The sequence below is a fragment of the Phoenix dactylifera genome, chromosome 7 (assembly GCF_051530095.1).
Source record: "Phoenix dactylifera cultivar Ajwa chromosome 7, Ajwa_hap1_PhDact_Kaust_v1.1, whole genome shotgun sequence".
NCBI lineage: Eukaryota > Viridiplantae > Streptophyta > Magnoliopsida > Arecales > Arecaceae > Phoenix > Phoenix dactylifera.
Window position 1 is genome coordinate 28,303,914 of NC_143196.1, and position 26,065 is coordinate 28,329,978.

Genomic DNA, 26,065 nt, shown 5'->3' on the forward strand with positions numbered 1-26,065 from the left:
GTTCATGTGGCCTCATGCTGGGTTTTGTTACCTCTTATAGATGGAAACAATGGTTTTTGATGCTTTTATTATGTGATAGGGTTCTTAAGTGGCACTTGCAGCCCTACTTTGTTTTTAGTTTGAGGGTAAAAACGAGTCTTATTTAATGTGAAAGTAGCTCAGGTTGACTTATTTTCAGGATGCAACTGGCTGAGCTAGCTATCTTAAACTTGGGCATGCACAAAATTGCTACTTGTCAGCTGACAGATGCATCATAGTCTAACCAAGGTAGAATATCATATCCATTCAATTCAATTTAATTTATAGCTCAGGCTAGTCTCTTTGAAGAATGATAAACTTGTAGTGTTATCACTGTTGTGTGAACTAAGGCTTGTCATGGTGGTCGCACCTCTTTCTTAGCAACTAAAAGTTTTGCATTCGAGTCTTGAACGATGCAACTTTAAAGAAATCAGACTTTTATAATTAAGGTGCACAATCTCTTTTGGGGGTTAAGTATGAGAAGAAGCCCAAAAACAAGCAAAAAGGAAAGCATGCGTTGCAGTCAACATCATACTCACTAGTCAAGGTACAAATTTTTCTCACTGCTGGTGGCCATCGTGCTTTATGACGACAGATTAAAATACTAAACTTGATGAACGACTCTGCTCTCGGTCTCTTTCACATTTGCATTAATATCAGTATTTCACATTTACAATAAAATTTTCAAATGTTGACATGCTGTGTGTCATTCCGCACAAAAGCATCCTGCCTGATTCACTAATTCGTGGCAAGGTACTGATCTCTTGTCTTTGAAAAATGCTTTAGAAGGTATCTCCAAAGTAGATGGCGATTGATAGAGTAATCTTTGATCATAATTTCTAGCCCGCACCGCCCCGCACCCGTCATTAGAAGATCTTGCTATAGAAATGTACGTATTCACAATTTTGGTGCATATGAGAATCGTAGTCTGGTGGGAGGCATATAATGTAGTGGATTGTCGAGTATCCTATGATTTCAAGTATATATGGCATGGTTGATTGAGACATATGCAGCATAGGCGGTGCAAAGTTAATCTGTTTTCGAAAATGCTTTGGTGATGCAGATTTTAACAAGGAAAGCTACGAGTCTGACGTTTAACTTTTCCATTTAGCCCACTCACTGCCACTGATCTGTAGCAAAATGGACCACAGAAACTCTGTGATGCTGGCACCGCTTTTTCTTTCCTTTTTCTAATCGGTAGAAACTATTTGCTTGGCCAATGAAGTCAAGGCATGATATTTCCAATTAAAAAAGTATTATAAAGAGAGCAAATAAATAGTAAACTAATGTAGTTTATGCATCACTTGGCAATGAGAAAGAAGGATTAACACAAAGTAAGTAAATCAGCTTTATCCGCTCTGTCCAAATAATATGAGCACATGCAGTCAAGCTTTGTCATGCATTGTGTCAGGTGATGCATGGAGATACTTGGCGCACATATGATTTTTATCTTGTTGCATAAAATTGACATATGTGATATTATTTTGGTGTTGCATTTTCCTTTTCCTTGAATAATTCATTGATTCTAAAAGCTTAAGCCCGTCAACAATGCATATCGAGCTTAACACTCCATTTTATGGCTTGGACCGTGCAAAGAGAGATAACAATGTCTAAAATGAGTCAAGACTATAAGGCATCTAGCAAACTTGAGCTCTAATATGTATTAAATAACCAATTGTGTGAGGATCCGTATGAGCGTGTGTTTAGTCCCACATCGGTTATTCGCCGAGAAGATCTTGGACACTTGTACAGGACTAAGGAATCCAAATAATACCTTTCAGCTAGCTTTTATGGATGACATCCTAGGTTGTTACAAATGGTATTAGAGTGAACTCGGCTCATAGTCTATGTGGACTAGAGGACACTTGAGCACGGGTTAATGGAGATTGACCACGGGACTATCATGGTGCATGTGATTAGTTTTGTATGGATATGAATCCTTAGTCTGATGAGAACGTCGGAGTTTAAGCGGGAGAGAGTATGTGAGGACTTGTGCGGGCGCGTGTTTAGTCCCACATTGATTATTTGCTGAGAAGATCTTGAGTACTTATACAGGACTAAGGAACCCAAATAATATCTTCCAGCTAGCCTTTTTGGATGAGGTTCTGAGTTGTTACAAATTGATTCCAAAAACTTAAGCTCATAAGAAAGGTTAATAATATATATTAGGCTATCTCTACATAACTAAAATTGTCTGAAGTGGTTAAATAAAGGGGTTCCACAAAAATTTTGATTGATAAGTCGAAGTCACAATCTGGAGCATAGCAACTGAGCATGAAAATTGCTGGAATTTTGCGTACTGGCTATTGTTCGGATTGATTAACTGCTCAGTTGAATTCCTATACGACACCAAAGAATGGAAGCCAATCAAGTTGAATTCCTATTATCAATTACATGAAAGCAAACATGACTTTGATTGGTTGCTTGGCTCCTTTTTAGTAGTGGTCAGGAGTTTAAATACTACAATAGTTATAATTAAAAAGAAAAGAAAAAAATGTATGAGAATTTGAATTTTGTAAACAACCCACTTAATTATTGATTTTCCTCATAGGAAAAGGTTAATAATATATATTAGGCTATTTCTACAAAACTAAAATTGTCTGAAGTGGTCAAATGAAGGGATTCCACAAAACTTTTGATTGATCAGTCGAAGTCACAACCTGGAGCATTGCAACTGAGCATGAAAATTATTGGAAATTTGCGTACTGGCTATTGTTCAGATTGATCGATTGCTCACTATACGACACCAAAGAATGGAAGCCAATCAAGTTGAATTCCTATTATCAATTGCATGAAAACAAACATGACTTAGATTGGTTGCTTGGCTCCTTTTCAATAGTGGTCAAGAGTTTAAATACCACAATAGTTATAATTAAAAAAAAGAAAAAATGTATGAGAATTTGAATTTTGTAAATAACCCACTTAATTATTGATTTTCCTTGCAAAGATTAGATTATTTATTGTTTATTTATTTATATATATTTATTTTGCAGTTTAATATATATTTTTGAGTTTTTGAATGGTTCTGCTTCTGGATCTAAGAATGAGTAATGAACATATTTTGGAGTGATATATGAGTTTAAAATACTTGATATATGTATTTTGAATATCCAGTGGATATTTATTTTGACTATCACCCATCTTATTCTCAAATATGTATTATTAGTAACATTTTTTATTAATAGTTCTATAGAACATTATTTTACAAAAAATTTCTCCAACCCCATGTTATTTTCAAGCAGATTAGCATGTGCATGTAAATGTGTTTGTTTTTGTTGCTAGCTTATTTATTGTAAAATATTGGCAAAAGAAGAAAATAAGTTTGTGCAATATGATTCATATCTTTGTTTTAGCTTTAAATAAGAAGTGTCTAAAGGGATTTGAAAAATTAAAAGCTACATCATTTGTTATATTGAGACCCGGATTTTTGGTTTTGAAGGGTTTGGAAAATATGACCTACACTCAATGTTTGATGATGATATGTGGTGTTCTTTTTCCTTGATTCTTGTTCATGCGTATGAACAAAGTTAATTGAAGAGAGTAAGGAATCTCTCCTCTTAAAAAAAGTCGGTGGACCAAAACCTGCCTAAGATTTGTATATTACTCAAAACCCTACTTGAAATTAATGTCGCAAAAAGATGATCTCCAAAGCCCATCTAGACTTACATAATCCTACATCTTTTTTCAGGGTTAGAATCCATAATTGCTCCTTCAAATGTAAGAGGATAGATGTTCTAAATAATGATGCTATAATTGTTTTTATGGTTCAGGCACCCCATGTTATATTTATATACTAATAGGAAAAATAATGGTCATTATTTTTATATGTACATTTTCTTAATAAAATCCGTTTTTTTAATTTTAAACTTTTAGCATCAATTTTCTCTCCAAAAGTGATTGCATGGTCTAGAAATAATATCTTTTTATTCAACGAAAAGTAAATGGACACTTTGTTATTTTCCCATTATTTTTTTTTGTTATAGTATCATTATAACAACCATTATAATATGTTATTTTATTATAAAAATTGATATACTATTTTGAAATAAATAATAGCCACTATAATGGTCAATAATAGTTTCGATGAGAGTCTATTATAATGGCATGACACATTATTTAAAATCTTGAAAAGGACATAAGGCTTATTAGTTGCTTGAATCTATAAATCAACACATAAAATCAATTTCCAGGAAAATATAGCATTATATTGTAAAATTGGTTTGAGCCTATTACCAATTTGTTTTTGGAGAAAAATATCCAAATTCTACTTGAACTTAATTTACTCGTTCATCATACCTAAAGAACTCGGAAAAAAGAAAAATTGACATATTTCTACAACAATGGCTCTACATGAGCTATTATCTCGCATCAAGATTAGATGTGTTTCTACTTCACGATATGTGAATTATTGGAGACTATTTTGATCATAAAGTCACAAAAAGTGGCAAATATACATGCATCTCAAATAATTTATATATTCTTTTGAATGAAATATTGGTTAACCATAGACTAACGCTCATTGATTGCTTTGGTTAGTCATTTATCACAAACAATTTTAAGGTTAGTGATTTGCCAAGTAATATGAGTAGTTATGGACGAATATATCTGCCTTATTGTACTTATAAGTAGTCATGTTTTATGTTTCAAAAAATTATAATTACTTATTTGTCTTAGACACTAAATAAATAAATGGTACATACAAAGTTGCTCCATATTACGTGCAAGCGAACAAGCACAATGAGATCCACTAGCACAATCATGATTTTCAAAGTTGAGGCATTCTTGTGAATCATTAGGGTTAGGAGCCACCTTATGATGGACCAATAATCTCTCTTAGTCTTTTATGTTCATCATAGGGCCTCCTAGTAGGAAAAAAAATGCTAAGTAAAAAGTTACATCAAGAGAACCGAGATAAAGGATGGATCTCAAGTGCACTCAGCACCTAGAAGAAAGATCAACAAGATGATGTCAACCAAACCTCTCAAAATTCTATCTATTAGCTAATTTGTTGCAAGTTACATGAATTGGTTGATATAACAATGGGCTTGTGCTGCTACCTTGCATCTTTCTATCCTCTTCAATGATAAAAAGATGAGTCCTTCCCCATCGGCATAGTCTTCTCATAGTCTCCTCCAATGAATTGGTTGATAAGACAACGAGGCTTTTGCTCCTCATATCACCATCAACCTTACGAACTAAGAACTATTCATGCAAAAACCTTACAAACTCATAAATATTGAATAAATCTTGATTAGCCTGATATTCGAGGATAAATAGAGTAAATAAATTTATAAGGTTCAAAAAATTTAATAATTTTAAATTATTGCTTGGATGGTTGAACTGGCATCCACCATGCACGTTAGGATGTTATCGATATTAAAATACTAACAAATATAAACCCACAAACTGTTAGACGAATGTGTCGTCTTTCATGCTACTCATATCTCTGGAGAGGCTAATAGCGCTGTAGATTGAGTGACATCCTATGCAACTTATTATTTTAAAAATTTTATTTGAGAGACCCAATATTGTCTTTCTTGTATTTTTTTTTATTGCCTGACTTTTTTTTGGCTGTGCTCATGCCCTACCCGGTGTGAGAGAGCTCCCGACATAAAAGAATAAAATAAAATTAAAAAAAAAAAAGAAAGGGACGGGCCCACAGGGCTGAGTAAGCGTGAGACAGGGGCCCACACGGTGACATCATCATCTGATTAAAATAGTTGATCCTGGCTGGCAATTTTTTTTAGTGGAGAAATAAATAAATCTTTTTTGGGGGGGGAATAAATAAAAAAGGACAACGTGGGGAGCCCCCAATAATTGGCGCCACCCCGTATAATTGCTGACAGCGATCCTTCCCACGCCCACCCACCGGCGATCGCCCGCCGTCTCGTCTCGTCTCGTCTCGTCTTGCCCCGATATTCTCCGCCACCGCAACCGTCTCGCCCAAGTTATCGGCTCCACTTGTCGCATGGAGAGCAGCTCGGACGGCGATTCGATCCATCCGCAGTGGACGCCCGTTACATCTGGGATTTATCTCCGTATAACATAACAGATTATATATTATTATTATTATTATATTACAAAATAATAGAGGTTTGAAGGGTAAACATGTTCATTTATTCTTGAGTAGCAACTGAACAACTTCAATCACTGTATGATATGACATTATTTTTAAAAATAAAATTAAGGTTTGTACATGCTTATGCTTTTCTTTATTTTGTAATACCCTTGGGGCGTAGGATTTTGGCTTGTTAGGGTAAATGGATGGTTCTAAGTTGGAATGGAGCTTAAGCTAGGATTACAATGGCATGATTTGTTATTTATTTGAGATCCGAGTATAACGTATCTCTAATGAGCAAGAGTGTGGATCCTTTCAAGTTTGGGGACCGAATTTGGTGTTCTGGTTTCACAATTATGGCCGACCGTGTATTTTAGGATAGCTCGTGATGCATAAAACTCAAGTTGTACACAATACGATATTGTAATATAAGAGATCCTGCAACACATGGATGGCCATATATAATTCCGAACTTGATCATCAAGTGGCCATATATAATTCCGAATCTGATCATCAAGTTCTTGAGAGGGTCGAAACTCCAACAGCTTAGTGTTTTGCTCCCACAAATAATTCTCTTACCATACGGTGAGAGGGATTGATTGGTATAAGCCATGAATTTACTTTCAAACATAGTGGAGTTAGTATTTTGAATTACTAAGTAATTATTGCCTGATGAACTTTTTGTCCATGCGGAACATGTGTCCAAAGCATTTTCTATTTCTAATATCTAGGAAATTTTGATGCATTATTTAGATCATCATATTTGGGCCATGAGTCACCTCTACATGCATCTAGAATGAATAATGAAAGAGGTGACATGCTGAAAAAAGGGATCGAATATGACAGCATATGGAAGTAGCTTTCTATGCATCCCTAATGTCTAGATATTTTTGATGTATCAATTAGAGTTATGATAGGATGTGCATAGCTAAAAAAGGTTCTGAAATAATATTCAAACAAATACTCATCTTTTGGTCTTTATTAATATAGCATAGACTGCTCGAACCTTTGCCAAAGTGTTGTCATATATGCATCCATAAGGCTATAAGATGTTTTATGTATACCCTTTTTTCTTCAAAATATGCTTTGATTAATTATTCTCTTTATTGATAGATTAAAAAAAGAGTACACCAATTAAAAGCAGGACTTCATTTCTTATATGTATTAGAATTACCACTGCTTCTTACTCGATCATGGTCATTCATACTTTTCATTATGTGCATGATATGTATCTAGTACTTGTTTTAGAAGTCAAATATAGCCTATTGTATTTCATTAATATGACAAATGTTCAAAAAATGGAGCTTAAGTTCCACTTATTTTCTGAACAAGTGAGAGTGAATGAGCCACTAAATCCTAATATTCATGAACAGCTTGATTCAATTGCAGTTTATGTGCGAGACTTGTATGTATGTGGTATCTTTGTGACCATACGTACTCCCTTTCTCATTGATTAAACCAGAATATTTACCTATACAGAGGTAAGGTCTTTGATTTTAAAATGAAACAACTAACCTTCATTGCCAACTTTTGTTCATGAGTTTCTTAGGCTGTGAGCCTCATCCTATTTTGTTATTCTACAGCAGACAGCTAGCTTAATAAGCCTAAGCACTGTATAAAAACCTAGGTGCCATGACTGCAAAGGACAACTTGGGTCAAATTATGGGTACTCAATGTACATTTATTTCATCCTGAATATAATCCAAGTTTGGTTGGTTAGTTTTGAGACAAGATGAGAGTGCTACTTAGATTGCAGGGTCCAAGAGCATTGCATGGTAAACTCTGCATGCGATAACTGTCACACAGGGTATTACCAGTTCAATCACTAGAACTAGGACATGTATCCAATTATACACATGTTGTTCCCTATCCAGGCTACCAAATGATGCACCATATAGTAACATTTTCGATACAATAAAAACTATCTAATAACGAACGTAGGTCCATAATGTCGGTAGTCTTGGGCATTTAGATGAGCATATGCATTGGGCAGCATGCCATATATCCCAATCTTTTAAACTTACGATACACATAGAGAGAAGCATGGATCATCAAACTTCGAGGGATGTTTAAATTAAAGTACAAATTGTTATGCTTCTAATCAGATAATCTGAGTTATTTTTCATTTTTTGTATAATTTGATAAATAAACTTTTGCTCTTAGATGATACACATTGTTAACCAACCAATTGAGCCCGCAAGCTTAGGTTACTAAGGAAAGGATCGGTAATTTATATCAGGATTAACAAGCAATTCTTATGTCAATTTGATGATTATTATTTTTTTAATAGAAGGCCACAACCATGTATGCACTGCAAGGAAAATGGACAAATCACATTGAGAGCTATCAATGAAAGCATTCCCATTGCTCTTGGTAAGATGCACTATGTTGACGATCCAGTATAATTCGACAATACTTTAGATTACATAGGTTGCTAATTCATTTTATTTATTATAAACAAGTGCTAATAGTACGAATTGAGTTTTTTTTTCTCCCTTTTTGCAATATAATTTCAAACTAAGAATAAATAAATAAATAAATAAATAAATATAAATCGAAATTATATTGTATATTAACATGACTACATCTTATTATGGAATAAGTATTCTTATTTACAGCCAAGTCTAGCTATTCATCAGAGAAGACAACAAAAATAGTAGGAGATTAAATCTAAGTCTCTTGTATTAGTGCAAGAGACTTTTGTCAGCTCGGCGAGCCGGTACTCTTAGTTAAGCAACAAAATTATAGCATTTGTTAATCAAAATAGACCAACAAATAGCTCAGGGCAAAACAACAAAGGCAACCATTCCCTTGAAGTTCCACCTAGGAGTTCCATTGGCTGGCCGGTTTGAATTTTTTCTACTCTAGACTCGAGTCAAGAGAACCCTAATATTAAACTTCTTATATCAAACATTAACTATGTACAAAATTTTGTGAACTAGTCCACTTATTCCTTACTAGAACTAGGAAGTAGAGAGAGGGAGAGAGGGAGAGAGTTCCGTCCAACAACTGCTGACCCACCATTCCCTGATCGGTGTACCCTCAATTTTGTTCCCTACCGCCCAGATGACTCCACCGAGCGCCCATCACCGCTTGTCCCCTACCTGAGGGTACAGCCAAACCCTAGCTGGTCCCACTCCCGGCCGGTTCCATCAAACTCGCCCTTCTTGTGCCACGTAACGCGCTTGCCCTTCGGGCCCACCCTCAACATCATTTAACCTTTCCCTCACAAAAAAAAAAATGTAGCCTAAAAAAAATCCTGCGGATGTCCCCATGGTTTAGATAACAATGTTGTTCTATTATAACGAACCTCCGTGGCCATTATAAGTATTATAAGGGCTATTAATTATCCAAAAATATATGAATTCAAATTTTCCTTCGTTATTATTTTATTATTTATTATTATTTTATATTATTTTATAATTTTAAATTTTAAAATTTATTATTGGAGAGCTTAATTTTTTTAAAATATTGTATTAATGTCGTAATAAAAAGCTAAAGGCTACCGGCCTTTCGTGCTGTAGGCGGTTATGGACTGGATAGCCTCGTAGGTGGTCAACTACTCCGAAGATATCTAGTATACTTCAAAATATACTGTATTTTAATTTTTTTAATCATCTGTTTCAGAAAAAAAATTTTAAAAAATAAAGGCCACTGTTGATGTCCTAATAGGCTGTGTAATGACGGTCATTTTTATTTTTTTACTTGCAAATGATGTTAGTAACAATTAAAATGTAACGGAGCGAGACCGAAATCATTGTAACGGCTGTTACTCTAAGCCTCGGCGCCCCTCCAGTCCGGTGTGGCCCACGTCATCTCGTGTATCGTCTTCACCCAGCTCAGCCGTGGGGCCCACAGGCATGATTCCATCGGGGACCAAATGGCAGACTCTGATGCCGGTGGGGACCACAGAATGGAGCCCACGTCCCAGGCGTCCGGAACCGTCCGATGGAGATCAGGTATGGGCGTGGTTTCTCGGGGATAAATCGGGGGGCGGTGACCGTTTACAGCCGGTAGAGCGACCGGCCGGGCGCTGTTTCGTCCGTCAGAAAGCGTCCGCAGAGTTGGGAAAGATCATTGGACTCTGGGTGACAAAAGCAGCGACCACAGGTAATTAATACGAGAAATGACACCGCTATAAATACCAGTCTTACGGTCACCTTCCGTGGGGATAAGCGATCTCTGACCCCATTTCCTCATGCCCGAAGTTTGGGCGTAGTCTCTTAATAAAACCTAAAATCTAATCTATGTTATCATCAATCTTATAATTAGACCCTTCTTAATTGAACTGTATGAGATCATTGACGCCTTCATATTCCCATCCGCCTTCTTAATTGAACTATGTAATCCTAATATGGTTCAACAAAAACTAAAGTTAAGAGATGACTGGCTGGTCTGCTTCGAACCTACCAAATAATGCATGATGGGCAAACCTATACTCATCGAATTCTGGTCACTTTGTCTATGCTCAAGGTCAAAAATTATAGATAAGATATTAATTATAAAATTGAGTCTAGAAATTACATTCATTCTGGTTATGAATCCTAAAACTTAGATCGTCTAATTAGATCTATGTAAACTTGACTTGAACACAAATTAGTTTAAAAATTTAGATGCAGCCATTAGAACTTAAAAAGAAATTTGGTCTAGCTAAACATAGTCTCCATGAATGGATTTGCATCTAAGTCTCAATCAGCCCACTGTTAGTCATAATTTACAACACAACTACATGCCATACTACCGCAGAGAAGGAGGTAAGCTCACCGTCAAGAAATTCACAAACCTGCTAAATTTTCACAAGCGAAAAAATGACTAAATAGAAAACCGAAAGAAACGTGGGATGATGCGGATGGTTCGACGAAGCGATTACAACCAACGGTCCAGATTCGTCCTCGACTCTTTTATCTTCCCCTCTCCTCCTCCTTCCCCAAGCCCCCCTCCCCTCCACTCCCTAAGCTCAGACCACCTCCCCCCTCCCCGCCGGCGCCACTCCCTGAGCTCAGACCACCTCCCCTCTCCCACTGCCTTATCTCAGATCTCTCTTTCTCTCTCTCTCTCGATCTCTCTATTGCCTTAATTCTCTAGAGTTTTATTACATCAAAGAGAGATGTTGTTGGGGAAGCGGCCGAGACCTCCGATGAGGAGGACGACAAGCATGACGGAGTTCTCGGGGGACATCCTCGCTGACGGGGATGCTCCGCAGCCGTCCGATCAGCAGAGGGGCCACCACGGCCACGGCCACGGCCACCAGAGGGACCGTCAGCGGGCGGCGGCGGAGGGCAGCGGGGGGCAGAGGAGGTACGGTGGGGCGGTCGGGCCGGAGTGGCTCGAGGCGCGGCACCTGGGGGCCATGCTGTCCCCCCGAGGCGCCGGACACCCCCGGAGCTCCGGCGACTTCGGGATGGTGGAGACCGCCCCCTTCTTGAAGGCCTGCAGCCTCTGCAAGCGCCGCCTCGGCCCTGGCCGCGACACCTTCATGTATAGGTACAGCTCCTGGATCGCGATGGTCTCTCCTCTTAAAAATCCGATTTTTATTTCGCATCTCGGAAAAAAAAATGATCTTTTTCCTTCTTCGGGTTAAAAATCCGATTTTTATTACTCCTCCAGGCAATAAATTTCATCCTTTTCCGTTCTCCTGATTTTTTTTTTTTTTTGGAATTTTGGAGATGCACAGGTGGGCATCATCTCATTGTTTCTAAAAGATAAGGATCTTCCTCGTTTGCTGGTTTTATGTGATGATTTCTCGCAATGTTTTCTTTCGTTCTTTCTTTCTTTTTTGTTAATCTAACGAATTCTCATGCTTATAAAATTCTCATGGTTATGCCATGCTAGCCTTAGTTGGTCCTTTTAGTTATATTGGTGCATCCCTGGTAATATTTAGAATTGTTAATTTTTTCTTTGGAACATGTTTTATTTTCTGCCGTCATATCTATTCAGTCAAACGTCAAGATTTAGAGTTCGTTTTTTCCCCGTTCTCCTGCAATAACATGGTGGTATTTGGGTGTATGAATTTTAAATGCTTTTAATTAAGAATATTTTGATAATATGGTATTCCTTTAGATCTTTATAAAATTTTTAATTACTCTTCAGTTATATATATTTTTTTGGCATACTATTCCACTTCACAACCATTGATGAGCTCATGTCCAACTCTTGCACTTTATGCACCTGAAAAGCTATAGACAATTACTTCCACCAAAGAAAAAAAAGAGAGAAGAAAGGCTATAGACAACTCCAACAACATTGTAGCGGTCAGTCAAACTATAACCTATATGAACATCTTATAATTACACTCTAAAATTAACTACTGCTGTATGCTGACCATGAATACTGGATTTTCATGCATTTCATGTCCATCACTCCTGAGTGGAATAAACAGTCCATGTATTGCTCAAACACCATGCCACTTGTTTAGATCTATAGAAAGTCCAATCCAAGCCACTGCTTTCCCTTGAATGAATCCAGCATATATACACCTTTCCGTGCATGCTAGCTTTATAAAATTTTAAATCCCACTGTTTATAGTTTGCAACACAAACAACTGAGAGGAGTACTTTTTTATTATATATTTCTATATGATACATGGCTTCATTATGGACAAAAGCTTCGTGATTCCCGGCTCTGAATGAGCTAACATATCACTCTACTAGATGTTAATTTGGCCTTTGTCATTATAAGGTGGCTATGGTTTAATCTTTCTTCCTTTTTTTCATTGTGTTCCACAGAGGCGACATTGCCTTCTGTAGCCTCGAGTGCCGGCAACAGCAGATGAATCTGGATGAGCGGAAGGAGAAGTGCTCCCTAACTTCCATGAAGGACGCTCCCCCTCCCACCACCACCACCACCACCACCACCTCTGAGCAGTCCGGTAATGGTGAAACCATCGCCGCTGCTTACGCTTAAACGCCATCGATCCTCTCCAATAGAATCCCGAAAGCTCGCAGATATATGCATTGTATATGCCATAAGGCAAAGGAAATAGATGTTGCTGGGTTTTATGGTTTTCCGGCATCAGTGCTGTTATCAGAGAACATGTATGAAAGAGCTGATGCAAGTTATTTGCCGACTCTCTTTCTCTTTTTTTTTTTTTCGTTTTTCTCTTCTTTATTAATGTGAAGGAATGGGGGATGCTGCATATCTTTGTGGCTTTCTTAATTTTATTCCTGCGGAATATATGTTTACAAGTTGTGAATCAAATCATGGCTTTGGTTGGCTTGTGATTCAAGTAGCTAGGTTTCTCATATGAGTCGGGTGATTCCCCATCTCTGTCATGTAGTTCCTACTAGCTTTTGGCCTTGGAAGGGGAGATAGCGCAAGCTTTCGGGGACAAAAGAACTAAAACCGTCGATGCTCTTTTCTGAAGGAAGTTTAATGCCTTTGTTGTTATTATTATTATTATTATTATTATTTTGTTTTTGGTACAACAGCAGCTCAAAAGCCCTCGGACATGTGGTACTGCCAATAAAATCAGAAAAAAAAAGATAACACAGAAACTGAGGTACTGACGTGTGATCACCCCAGATGAACTCTACTGAGTGGTGGGCTGCAAATAAGACCACCCAGTCGGCCGCACTATTCACCTCTTTGTAGACATGTATGACCCATGAAAGACCATCCTCATTTAAGAGTTTGCGAACATCGCGTAGCAGCAAGCTCGAACTCTTGCCGAGACCTCGGCCCTATATCCACTCTATCATCGTGGCCGAGTCTTCCTCAAGCAGAATGCAGTCCGTATCGCATAGATAACTCCCTTCCATGCAGCCCTGAGCTCAGCACAGAGACGTGTCGAAGATCTGCTGCCCTCCCCTCCCACTACAACCAATCTAACCTCGTAGTCTCTGATGATGAAGCCGTCTCCAATACAATGCCATCGAAATTTACCTTGAGAAATTCAGAAGGTGGAGGCTCTCATGAGATCTGTAAGGTCTTGGATGCTACAGAAACAAAAGAGGAGCTCCAAATTTTTCCGACCATCCAAAAGGGCAACGGCGTGGCGGCACGAGAGACCAATGCCTTTTGTTTTTCGGCGCAGCTTTTTTTTTTTGGATAAAATCAGATTTATTAAATTAATCTAATAAAGATATATCTATATAAATCTGAAAATAAAATATTTTAAAATTTTGTAAAAATATCTGATACAGAAGCCAATAGAATACCACCTATATGATTAGCCTTATAACTCGCCATCCAATACTGTTTGCTTTAATAGCTTTGCAGATTTGAAACATTTTACGCACCCACAAACAATAAATGGGAAGGTCACCACCCACATCATTCATTGGTGCCGATGCAGGGGTGTCTCCACTAAGGCGCTCAGCTGGTTGATACTGCAAGAATTGGGTTTCTGGTGCAGGTTGTGACATGTATAATAATGTATTAGTATAATAAGAGAACACGAAGTAAGTTGATAGGCATGATAGGCACTTCTCTTCCGACGAGAAACCCTAGATTCAGACTTCACCGTATGCCGAAAAAATTACCTTAAAAAACATCATATTTGAAAACATTAATAAGAATCTCAAGATTTATAGATTAATTTATCTTTGGCTCATGTCTTTGACTCCACTAGTAAACATGGTCATGCAAAATTTAATTCAGGATGCATGTTATGGGACGTCTGGAATTTTAGACGGCTACAAGGAGGTATCAAGTTGCTAGGCTGAGACCCATTCCATAGATCTATTGTTATTTTCAATATCATAGATTCTATCGTATAATCTCATGTGATCTTCACATAATTCTTAATACGTTTATTTAGACTTTTTCTGAAATCTTTTCTTTGCTGATAAAAAAAATAAAACTTATCAAGAATATTTTTTGCATAGAGAATATGAGACGTAGATTTATACATGGGGTTGTGGCCTTGTGGGCTAGAGGATACTATTATTTCTTAATACATATATAGTATCTTGCCTACAAGACAGCAGAGTTTGGGACCTTGGGGGTTGTTTACACCACATACTTGTTTGGTTGACACGTGGAACATATGTGCTTGAATTGGTCGTGTGGCCAATTGGCAACAAATATAATGAGCATCCCAAGAGTTGAGATCAAATGAGCATCATATAGAAGTCGGATTAAAGACATTCAGGGAGAGACCGAATGAATAAAATCCTACTAGAAATCGAATGTGTGAGATAATGGTATGTTGACAGAAGGGTGAATAAAGATACAGCAAGAGATTCAATTGAATGTGTAGGATTATAAGCCTGATAGGTGGTATAGGATCTATCGGCTTGACAGGTGGTACCGAGTCATGATGTAGAGTAGTGGAGATAACTAGTATTAGTTACCATAACTGCCAGGAGTGAAAGTAGATATGGGTAGTAATTATAGTGGATAGTTATTTTATTTCAGAACAAATATTAGATTTGTACTCCATAACAAAGATTTTTTGACAACAATTCAATAAATCTTTATCTTTTATCTTAGTTTAATCTATCTTTTGTTCTAGGAGTAGATGCAACTTAGCTTTCTATTGTAGCCTACTATAGTCCAGTGCTACACTTCTACCATAGCCTAGTGCTATATTATACCCTTTATCGACCTTCAAATGGCAGTATGATGATGGCGAAAGTTTTTAAAAATCAAGACACTTGGACTCGTGCTACTCTCTGCTTTTTCTTTAATTTTCATTATCATCTTTTTGGCTGATCAGACGTCGGTGGTACGCTTGCGCATGCCAATCTTATTATTATAGAAGAATTGGCACCTTTCTTCGCCGGCCAACTGAATTTTCTGAAATTTCAAATTTTCTAATGCTCATTTGGGATGGAAAAAACGCCAATAAGGGCCCTTAATGATTATGTTTAATTATGCTTGGTCACATCGTAGGATGATTAGTTAAAGCATTAGTAAGTACAATAACCCTTTTAGTTGAGTGGTGGGAAATAGGAACACGAAGGTGGAGAAGGTGTCGGCTTGCATAAGTTGGTCCACCTCTACATATGAAATAAGAGAGAGAGAGAGAGAGAGAGAGAGAGAGAGAGAGAGAGAGAGAGAGAGAGAGAGAGAGAGAGATCTCCATTTGTAGCTTTTAGGCCTTTCATGTTTCGAGTGGTCCATGGAAGGACGCATTGATGGAAACCCATAACCCCACCATTATCACCATCCATTCCTTCCCACTGCTTCAGTATCCTTCAAACGTCCTCTTTCACTCTCAAATTTGCTGTATGACGTAGATCACAAGCAAAGAAATGGGAAAAAAAAGGTTGTAGTTTTCTAAGTTGTGACGTAGTCATGCACTGGTGCCAAAAATCATGGCCTGTTATTTTTAATAATAAAAAGTAACATCAATCGTCAGCATCATCTGAGCCTTCAGAAGTTTTTATAGGTCTGGAGAGTCCACTTGATGCATAAGAAACATGTATTGCATCAACTGACTGGATAAATCTCCTCAAATTGATCTCGCTCCATTGAACTCAACCACCTTTGTAGCAAATTATATCTTTGCAGACAAACTACATTACCATCAGCAAACATTAAAGGGTTGGTATGTTGCAAGGATGGCATCATGCCATTTTTTTTTTCCAGTGCTAGATACGTACTGTCAACTTATCTAGCTTATATGCTTTCCACTTGATCAGAAGATAAGTTAAGTTAGGTGCCAACAAGCATGCCAGTTTCCTGTATCAGCTCAATGTGTGTTCATACTGATCCATTTTTCCATTTCACAATTTTAGTGAACCATTATTTAGTTGTTTATGTATTTTTGAGAATAAGGTTGCTGGGCTTCATCTTTGGGGATAAATTTGAAATATTTTTCTACTCGAGCAGACCGAAATCCCTTCCACAAATGTCGAAAACCATGTCAAATTATTATTCATCTTGGTTGTATGAATATCCAAACAATATGCAAGTGCATGCACACACATCGACAAGTATTTGGCTTCCAAATAGAAATTTGGAACTTTTAATCTAACATTTGATTATTTGCCATGAGTTAATTATTATAAGAAATTAAGAAGGATGTGTCAAATACCGCGTTTAATATGCGCGCACATAGAAGATTTTCCTTGGATGCATGAAATTACTCCTACATTGGCTCTCACTCCATGAACTTTTTGTACAAACCAATCTATCTTTGCAACATGCATTGCAAATTATTGATTCTAGACAAGGCAATCTTTTCTTTAATAGGAGGTCTTATTAGTTTAATGGCTTAAGATCTAGATGAAAAAAAAATATGAAGATATCTGAGCAAGGAACATGTATTTAGGGGTCAATGAGGTGAGGGAATTTCAATTGGGCCCTACAATGGTGGGGGGAATTAAGTAAGGGGTTAATAAAACAATGAGATGGTTCCAAAGGCATTGCACTACTCACCCATAAAGAAAACATATTCCCCACTAAAAAAGGAGTGAAAATTGCCTTCCATCAATGACAATTATAGGTACTAAGAGATGTGCAGGTTGATGTCGAAATAATGGAGAGCTTTGGTATTCAATGGCTTTCAGGGACTGGCAGGGGAAGGGGTGTCTCCCTTTGTACATCATCTCTTGCCGTGTATGGGGAAGCCATGCCATTATTTTAACTCCCCAAAGCAGACTCCTTTGGCTTGGCTCAGCCCCTATAATAACCATTAAGGGCCCTGAGATTGCTTGGGGCTGGGGCTTGGGGAGTAGGGGAACTCCTTTCCCTTTTGTTTATTGGTTGTTTTCACTGGTTCCAAGTTAAGATGTGTTGTCAAAACCCCACTTTAAAAGGGATAATTATTGCTGTTAAAAGCACTAACTCCAGTACCTTTGCAAGTTGTTATATAGTAAACTATCATCATTGGTGAGAACGCAAATGATAGAAGGCACTTGAATTGCACTCATGGATTAAATATAGTTGATTTGATGGAAACCTGTATGTGATTCTTATCCTCTGGTGAAACTACAATCCACCTGAAGAGAAGTAGCTGTTGATGCTTGGTGAAGGCCATGAACTCTCATGATAGCAGCAACAGGTACTACAAAAACTAACTAATTCAGGTCAAATCAATGGAAACTAGCACTGTTTTTTTTTTTGGCCCCTGGAAAACACTTGCTCTGCTTTAAAAACATGCCATAGGTTTAATGAATCCTCAAAAGATCTTGCACAGCGAAAACTTATCATGCAGGGTTTCTGTTCAGTATTTATGTAAGGCTGTACAAACATAAATATCTCTACTTTTTAATTGGAGCTCTATTTTTTCTAGTTTATTCAAGAATGTTTAAAACCTGAGAAAGTTAAGATAGATCTCAATACAAAAGATACTATAAATATTTCTTTCACTTTTAATATTTGCTTTCAAGTTTATCAAAATAGAGTTTTAATATTTTTACTATGTTACCATTTTTGAAGAGTGGTGAAAAAAAAAAAAGTGGTGAAACACTTCTTTGTAACTGCTCTATTTTTTTGCTCCCTGTACATTATTCCAGCTCTAATAACATCTGGGTGGCAGTTTGCCTCCCTTTTTCATAAAAAAAAAGAAGAAACTATATTACCATGATCTCATGATAAAATATAAATAAATAACCTTTACGATTCTCTTACCTCCTTATTGCTGTTGCTACTGTTTTAAAAATAGCTTTCTTCACTCATTTTTCCAAAGTTTGAATATATGGTTGCTAGGTTGAGAAAGGAGTTCGAGAAACAATACAAGAAGTGAAAGCAAGAAATGATTAATATTAATTTACATCATTTAAGAAAAATAGGAAATAGTTAAAATTATAAAAAACAATTATATATTCAGTATAGAAAAATATAGTTTATAAAATTTAACAAAATATTAAAATCTCTATCATAGCCAATATCCTCCCTCCTCCATCTCCTTAAAAATCTTCAAAAAAAAAGAAAAAGAAAAAAGAGGTGAATAATTTGTTTTCATGTATATCAGTAGATAATATAGATTGCTTTCAATTAAATATAGTTTTATAATTTTAAGGCTATACAATAAGAGAAAGAAACCATAAGCAATGCCCTCTATGAAAAGATAAGGCACTTGTTTCTCTTATTTTAATTTCTCTCATCCTTGAAATGTAAAGGAGGGTATACTAGCTAAAAATAATTCTGTTTTTGAGGAAACCAAATTTAATTAAGTTTAAAATATGACTTTTAATTAAGGTCATTATCTTACTTTTTTCCCCATGGACTTTGAATGATGGAACTCAGCTTTTCAATGCTTTTTGATTAGCTTATAAAAACAACCATCCTAAGCAATCCACCAAGGGGAAATGCAAAGTAGGTGAATGTGGGACTCCTCTTGTTGGTAATCTTAGGTTATGAACCATGAATACTATGTGGTCCATTATCTAGGCTTATAGGCTGGTTGCATCATGTCTCATGTAACAAAAGCTCTGCTTCAGCTTAAGTTGCAGCTCCCTAAAGAGGGCAAGATGAAGTTGGTAGCCAACTCCAAGCTGACTTGTAACTATAAATCATGATAGGGACTAATAATAATGGGTGCATCAATCAACTGGCGCACGTAGATCAATATTGACAAATTTCTCTCTCTTTTTCCTCCCCATAGTTTCCAAATTTATTGAGTTCTCCTAAAAATGTTTAAAACCTGGAAAGTATTAAACAAATATATTTATGCTGATGATATTTTTCTTTATTGTTAACATATAATTATGATAAAATTAGTATTTTGAATGTTCAATTATCATGGTAAAAGGAAAAGGAAATTGTTTAGGACTCTGATAGCCACAATTGTGGTGGTCTTTGCTTCCAATTTTGATCCAAGGAATTATGGTAGGAAACCTAAGAAAAGCCAAATTTGGAATTTTTCCATTGATTCCCTGATAAGAACAAGAAAACAATAATTTTTCTTTCTTTTTTTTTTTCAGAGAAAAAACAGGCTTTAAATTCGAAAATATGGCACGTAGAAATTTCTGCCGGAACAAAGCCAAGCATGACACATGTTAATCAAGGTGGAGGTTCAAATGCATCGACGTGGGCTCCACCAAATGTGTTTGAGTTCGAATGTGGTCTAAATAGTCCAGAGATGGGCTTTTCTTCTTGGAGTAGATTGATAGACGAATGAGATGGACTTGAGTGGTGGTTCAATTGGGGAGAAAAAATTTTTCTTATCTCGTTCAACTTGAATCTCTTAAAATAAATTTAAAAGACAGATAAAAAAATTGACGAAACAAAGTTTAGGTCCCTTTTTTTTCATTGACGATTCAAAAAGTAATATTTATAGCCTATAACTATAATAGGAAAGTCTGATCAGATTTCTTTCTTAATTCGAATAAAACCAGCTTTTCAAACGTAGACATGATTAATAGAAATAAGCATGAAAAGATAAAATCTTATAAGAGGCACATCTCGATTTCTATGTCAACTATGCTTTATATCACTTCATCTAATTCTTTCTGAATTGAAAGATGCATTAGGTCAAAATTTTTCTCGAAAGCAAAATTTTGGTTTGACGCTTTGAGAGCCCAAAGGATGGAATATGGGCCTAATTGTTAGCTACACAATTCCTTTTAGGAGCAGAGCTATATCATAGAACTTAATTGAGTGCCGTATGACCGAGTAATAGTTTTTGGAAGTTTAGTAAACAATTCAGCTTTTTGATAAGATGGATCTTATTCCTGGATCCTGTCCAGCCTTATTTGTAATGGCTAAAATAATCCATATTGATAATTTTTTTAGATCAAATGGAAACAAATAGATATATATGCTTGAAGTGGTGCAACTCCGGGACCTGCTTTGTCCCCTCTAATTGCTGAAGAGGCAATGACTCATGAAATGAGAGCTTCGTGTGGGAACAAACAAAGCCCTCAAGACAAGCTGACTGCTGACAGGAAGTGCTTGGATTCTTCTCTTTTTATATTATTGAGAATAGCCCCATTCGACCAGCTTGTATGCTCTTCTTCATAAGAATTGTCATTCGAAGTCAAAGCCATGGATGCCTTATGCTGTACTTTCTATATTCCTCCTGGAAAGCAATATTGAGCCTTACAAGGAGAGTCAGTGTGCTGTCCATGGCTCAAGTGCCCAATAAGCATATCCAAATGCAGCTGTCTTCGTGCAACTTGTTTGTTAAATTGTGAATGCATATGGAGTTGGATATGAATGATGATTCACACATGCTTAGAGGAATTAAAGATTGCAAGTAGAGTGCAAGCTCGTCAAGTAGAAGGAATCGGAAAACAGTAGCTTCTTTCTATGCTTTATAAGCTTACACTAAATAACTTCTTTCTATGCTTTATAAGCTACTCCAAGTTCTACCATTAAAATTCTATTAAACATGATTTTCAGAACTATGTCTCCATGATCTAAATAGGGCATAAAACTACTCAAGCTGTTTTTCTGTTGAATTCTCGATGCAAATATCCTCTTACATGCTCTTTTTGAGCAAGATTTCAAGACTAGCAGGATACTAAAAATCGGACCTTTGTGTACTAATCCTTCTACAATCTCTACATCATTGTCATCTATTTTCTCTATGAAGTAATGAAAGATCATACTTCTTGTAGTCTCCTACATATTCTTCTAACATGGAGGAACTCGACGACTAGAAATCATGCTGCAATGCTTATATATAATTATCTTGCGCACGTGTACTAGTTCCTGTCATTAATGTAAGGATCGAATAAGATAAAGGTAGATGCAGTGTACTTAGTATTTGTTTAAGATGCTTAAGAGTGTATCTCTAATTAAGCCTACGTCGATGTTGGTTGGAAGATAGCCTAAGCATAGGCCAGCTCGATACTTATCTGTCTCGGTGCAAGTAGTTCTATAATTTATGGAAATCAGCACATGGGGATTGCAGATAAGCATTTAATCCTGCATGTTTAAGGAAATAGTCCAAAATAATCTGAAGACCGATGCATCTCGAAACAAATGTGATGGCCAATATGTTTATCTTCATATTGTCGTAGTGTTGTAGATCTCGCCGCATAGAGCATAATTCTTTGAAGCACTTGCTATAAATGTGGACCGTAGCAAGTGGGTTATTGCGAATGGTCAATGTGTTTATCTTAATTGTTCTCAAGTTATGTGTTCCATCTTTATGTTCTAGTTATGTTGCATGTCATGTAGGATTAAGCTGTGATTAAGGGACTAACAAGAACAAGTTGACTCATTTGCATTTGGATCAGCTTTGAAATAAAGATCATGGATTTGGCCTAGATCATAATAATCTCATAGTAATCTGCATTCAGCCCAATAGGACAAACTATCCAAACCAATCTAGAGAAAAATTAAGGAAATCTGCTAATAAACTACATTTGGACCTAATCAATGGATTTCTTAACAAACGGGCTAGAAACAGGCCGGAGCCCGTCTGACTGAACCCAAGCCCAAAAATTTCGGTCAGTAGAAGCCACCATAATTTTGTGGAAGCCTATCTTCAGAAGCTACATGAAGCAACTTTCTTGTCTTTGAAAACTAGAAGAAGGGAGGTACATTAAGAAAACAATATTTCAGCTGGAGAATTATTCCTTGCGAAACTTGAAAATTTGATGTGGTGACAATTGTGCAAGAAACTATTTAGTCATCGGTCGTTAGGGCACTTAGTATTGGATATTAAGTCCAAATTCTTGAATTCTATCATTAGACTCTGAGGTTCATGTGGCGACAATTTGATGTGTAAGAAAGTAGAAAATTCTCCTCAAAATATAGATCGGTTTATTCATATTTCTTCGAAGACAAAGTTATGCAAAGGATGAACGCACAAAACTTTATTAATTTTTGATCGAACAATGCTATCCCTTGCCACTATGTTCGCTACTTTTATTCATCATTTCATGCAACCGGTAATGTAGCACCTTATGCTTCAGCAACCCCTCATGGATCATATCAAACCTCAATTCCTCCTTGCCATGTCCCACAGTGAATAGAAAATAGAAGGGTGAGTAAAGTGTTGTGGTATAGCATTACCCTTTTCAATAAGTTATGCAATTGAGACATGGGTTGGACTGGGCCACTAGCACCCCTAGCCTAAACCCTTTCCTAGCCTGTAGAAGAAGTTAGTACGCCCAAAATTGGTTAGGCCATGCAACAAGGATTAGGCTGGGCTTAGTTCGTTTTATTTCATTAGTTATTAAATGGATCATTCAACGATCTGGATGATTTAGTGTTGCCCTTATTTCTATTACATAGAATGAGTAGTTTTTTAGTTAAGGCACATGTTAATCAAATTTATGATGGTGAACAAAATCACACATGTTATGGTTACCTTCTTTTAGGCAACCTGACTTCAAGAATGAGTTATACTTAATTAGGGGGTTTATCTATCTTTCTTTAGTGGATTTCTAAGGAGTTAGCCTTTATAATTTATGTCCTTTACCTCCTCATGGATTGATCACTTGGTGATGCAAGGAAACCTAGTTTTACTTGGTGAATTTTTTTTTGATGGGAAGAAGTCCAAGGAGCTATGAGGTACATAAGACCCTCAATTTATTAACAGAAAAGTATATACATCAGTGTAAAGGAAGGATTAGTATAGAGGAGAAAAGGAGTCTGAAAAAAAAGGAAATACAAGATCTGTATATGAAAAGACAGTAACTGCAGAAGTGAAAATAGAAACCTCTGAAGTAAAGGGGAGAAAAGATTAATGTATGTAAATTCCCATGTATGATAAGGTTGCATGAAGCTCAGCAACAAGGACTAATAGATCATCATAACATAGAGTAAGAAATGTTGATTCCATCATTGCAAAATGTAGCCAAAAGGAACAACAGAATCCGAGTAGAGACGCAGCAGAAAGTCCAACCGTGGTACCGGAAAATCCCATCGTACTTAGAGATGGACAGCAAAATAGAACCCATGACGGATAAAATAAAGGAGAACAGATTCCATCATAGCAAACAGTACAGGGGTTCAAGCAGGATTTGTTCCATCACAGGCCTATAGGGAGGCAGCAAAAAATCTGTACCTATGATAGAATCTGTAAGGATTATGCGGGTGTGTATTTAGTCTTACATTACTTATCCACTGGGTAGATCTTGAGTATTATTTATACAGGATCAAAAAAAATCTAAAGAATACCTTCCAGCTAGTTTTTTTAGGTATGCTTCTGAGTTGTTACAAATGATATAGAAATAGACCTGGTCCATAACCTATATGGACTACGGAACATTGCAGCACGGATTCAATGGGGTTGACCACGGACCCATCGTGGTGCTTGTAATTAGATTTAAATGAATTTGAACCTTTAGCCTGATGAGAATGTCAAGGCTTAAACGGGAGAGTATGTGACGATCTGTACGGATGTATGTTTAGTCTCACCTCGGTTATTCATGGGATAAATCTTGAGTACTTATAGAGGATCAAGAAATCAAAATAATAACTTCTGGCTAGCTATTTTGGATGATGTTCTGGGTTGTTACAAAATCCCTTTCTACATCTTACCAAAAGCTGGAAGAGTCTTACGGTTGCACAAAATGGACCAATCATTGAAGCGGGTCAAACTTCTAAATGCAGCAGCTTCAGAAGAGCAATTCTTGTTAATAAAGATTTGTTTGTTTCCTTTTAGACCACATGCTCCATACTAGAGAAGCGACCATCATGAATATTGGCATCTGCAAATTATTGGAGAAGTTGAGCTTTAACCATTTAGAGCACAAAGATTGAAGACTGCAAGCAGAAGGAAGAGCACCCAGCAAAGGACAGAAAGAGTTCCAAATAGATGCTGCAAATAGGCAGTTGATAAATAAATACGAAACGTTTTCAGTGGGGTCACCGCAAAGGACACAAATACCCAAATAAGGATTGATTTTCCTAAGGAGACAGCCTTTGGTATCGAGATTGTCAAGCAGAGAAAGTCACAAAAACTATTTGAATTTAGAAGGAATGCAGAGTTTCTAAATAGACTTTGCCAGGTTCATTTAACTCCTTTAGAATTGAGGAAGTGGTACATGGCAGTAGCTGAAAAAGATCTGGTATCATCTAGAAGTGAAAGGAGTTTGTTTTGATCTAGACAGAGGACGAACCCATTTAAAAAGGAGAACAGAGCTGGATTGCCTGAAGCTGTGCTTCTTGAGACAAGTGAGAATGACATCTGAAATTCTAAGACAGGTTTCCGGAATTAAAGAACCAGAAGACTAACCCCAACTTTCTGCGACAGCTGCGCTAAAGGTTAGGAAATAAAGAATTGTGAGGAGTCAATCATTTGTCTTTCCAAAAAAGAATGCTGAGTCTATTGCCCATAATGAGTTTAGTTTTGCTCCAAAGAGGTGGCAAGCTATGAATTATATCTTTCTATAGAGGAGAACATCTCCTACCAGGTTTCCAGTAATCATCAAGTTCAATTGTTTTCAAGTGAATCTCGACCAGAAGATGTCTCCAAGGGCTTGACTCCTTTTTCAAGAATCTCCAGCCCCATTTAGAAAGGAGGGCTTGATTAAAATCCTTGAGATCTTTGGTTCCAAGTCCTCCCTCTTCCTTAGAGAGATAGACCTTGTTCTAGCCAATTTTGCAAGAAATACCCTTGATATAAGCGGCTCGAGCCGAATCAACTACAAATTCATGCAATAGCCTTCGATAAGATTTTTATACTACTATTTACAAGGCTAATTGGTCTGAAATCAGCCGGGGTATTCACAGCCTCTTTTTTAGGGATCAAAGTAAGGAGGGCATAATTAAGTTACGAAAGATCCACATTTTGAGTATACAACTGTTGGAAAAAAAAAAAAAAAAGATAGCCGGACAAACTAGGTTCCAGAAACGTTGAAAGAATATCATGGTAAAACCATCCGGTCCTGGCCTTTTATCACCCTTAAAGCTGAAGATGTCAATAGGAAAAAAGTCGGATTCTTGAAGATGTCTTTGAAATAAGATGAAAGAGCCTTGAGGATACCTTCTGAGTCATTAAAAGACTGAAGGTCCCAATCGATGCAAGGGATCCAATTGATTTTCTGGTGATAATTGGCAATTTTGTGAAAGAAATAGAGTCATTTTCCGCTTAAAAATGAACCCAAATGGAAGGTCCATGCGATGGCTAAACAAATGAGTTCGTCCAAATCGTTTTGGTTACCCCATTTCATTTGATTGCCACGAGCCAACTTATAC

General features: G+C 36.9%; 1 protein-coding gene across 1 annotated transcript; it reads left to right on the forward strand.

Annotated features, from left to right (window-relative positions):
* The first annotated feature begins 10,997 nt into the window (after positions 1–10,997).
* Positions 10,998–13,273, forward strand: LOC103721061 (senescence-associated family protein, putative (DUF581)). Its single transcript, XM_008811097.6, has 2 exons — positions 10,998–11,560; positions 12,802–13,273. The coding sequence occupies exons 1-2, from the start codon at positions 11,184–11,186 to the stop codon at positions 12,977–12,979; spliced, it is 555 nt and encodes a 184-aa protein (XP_008809319.4). The 5' UTR covers positions 10,998–11,183; the 3' UTR covers positions 12,980–13,273.
* Positions 13,274–26,065: the final 12,792 nt, after the last annotated feature.

What these genes read in the sequence shown, in the direction of transcription:
- LOC103721061 (XM_008811097.6), top strand. Translation starts at nt 11,184, where the DNA reads ATGTTGTTGGGGAAGCGGCCGAGACCTCCGATGAGGAGGACGACAAGC. An exon ending in CGCGACACCTTCATGTATAG is followed by an intron (nt 11,561 to 12,801) that starts GTACAGCTCCTG and finishes TGTGTTCCACAG; the next exon opens with AGGCGACATTGCCTTCTGTA.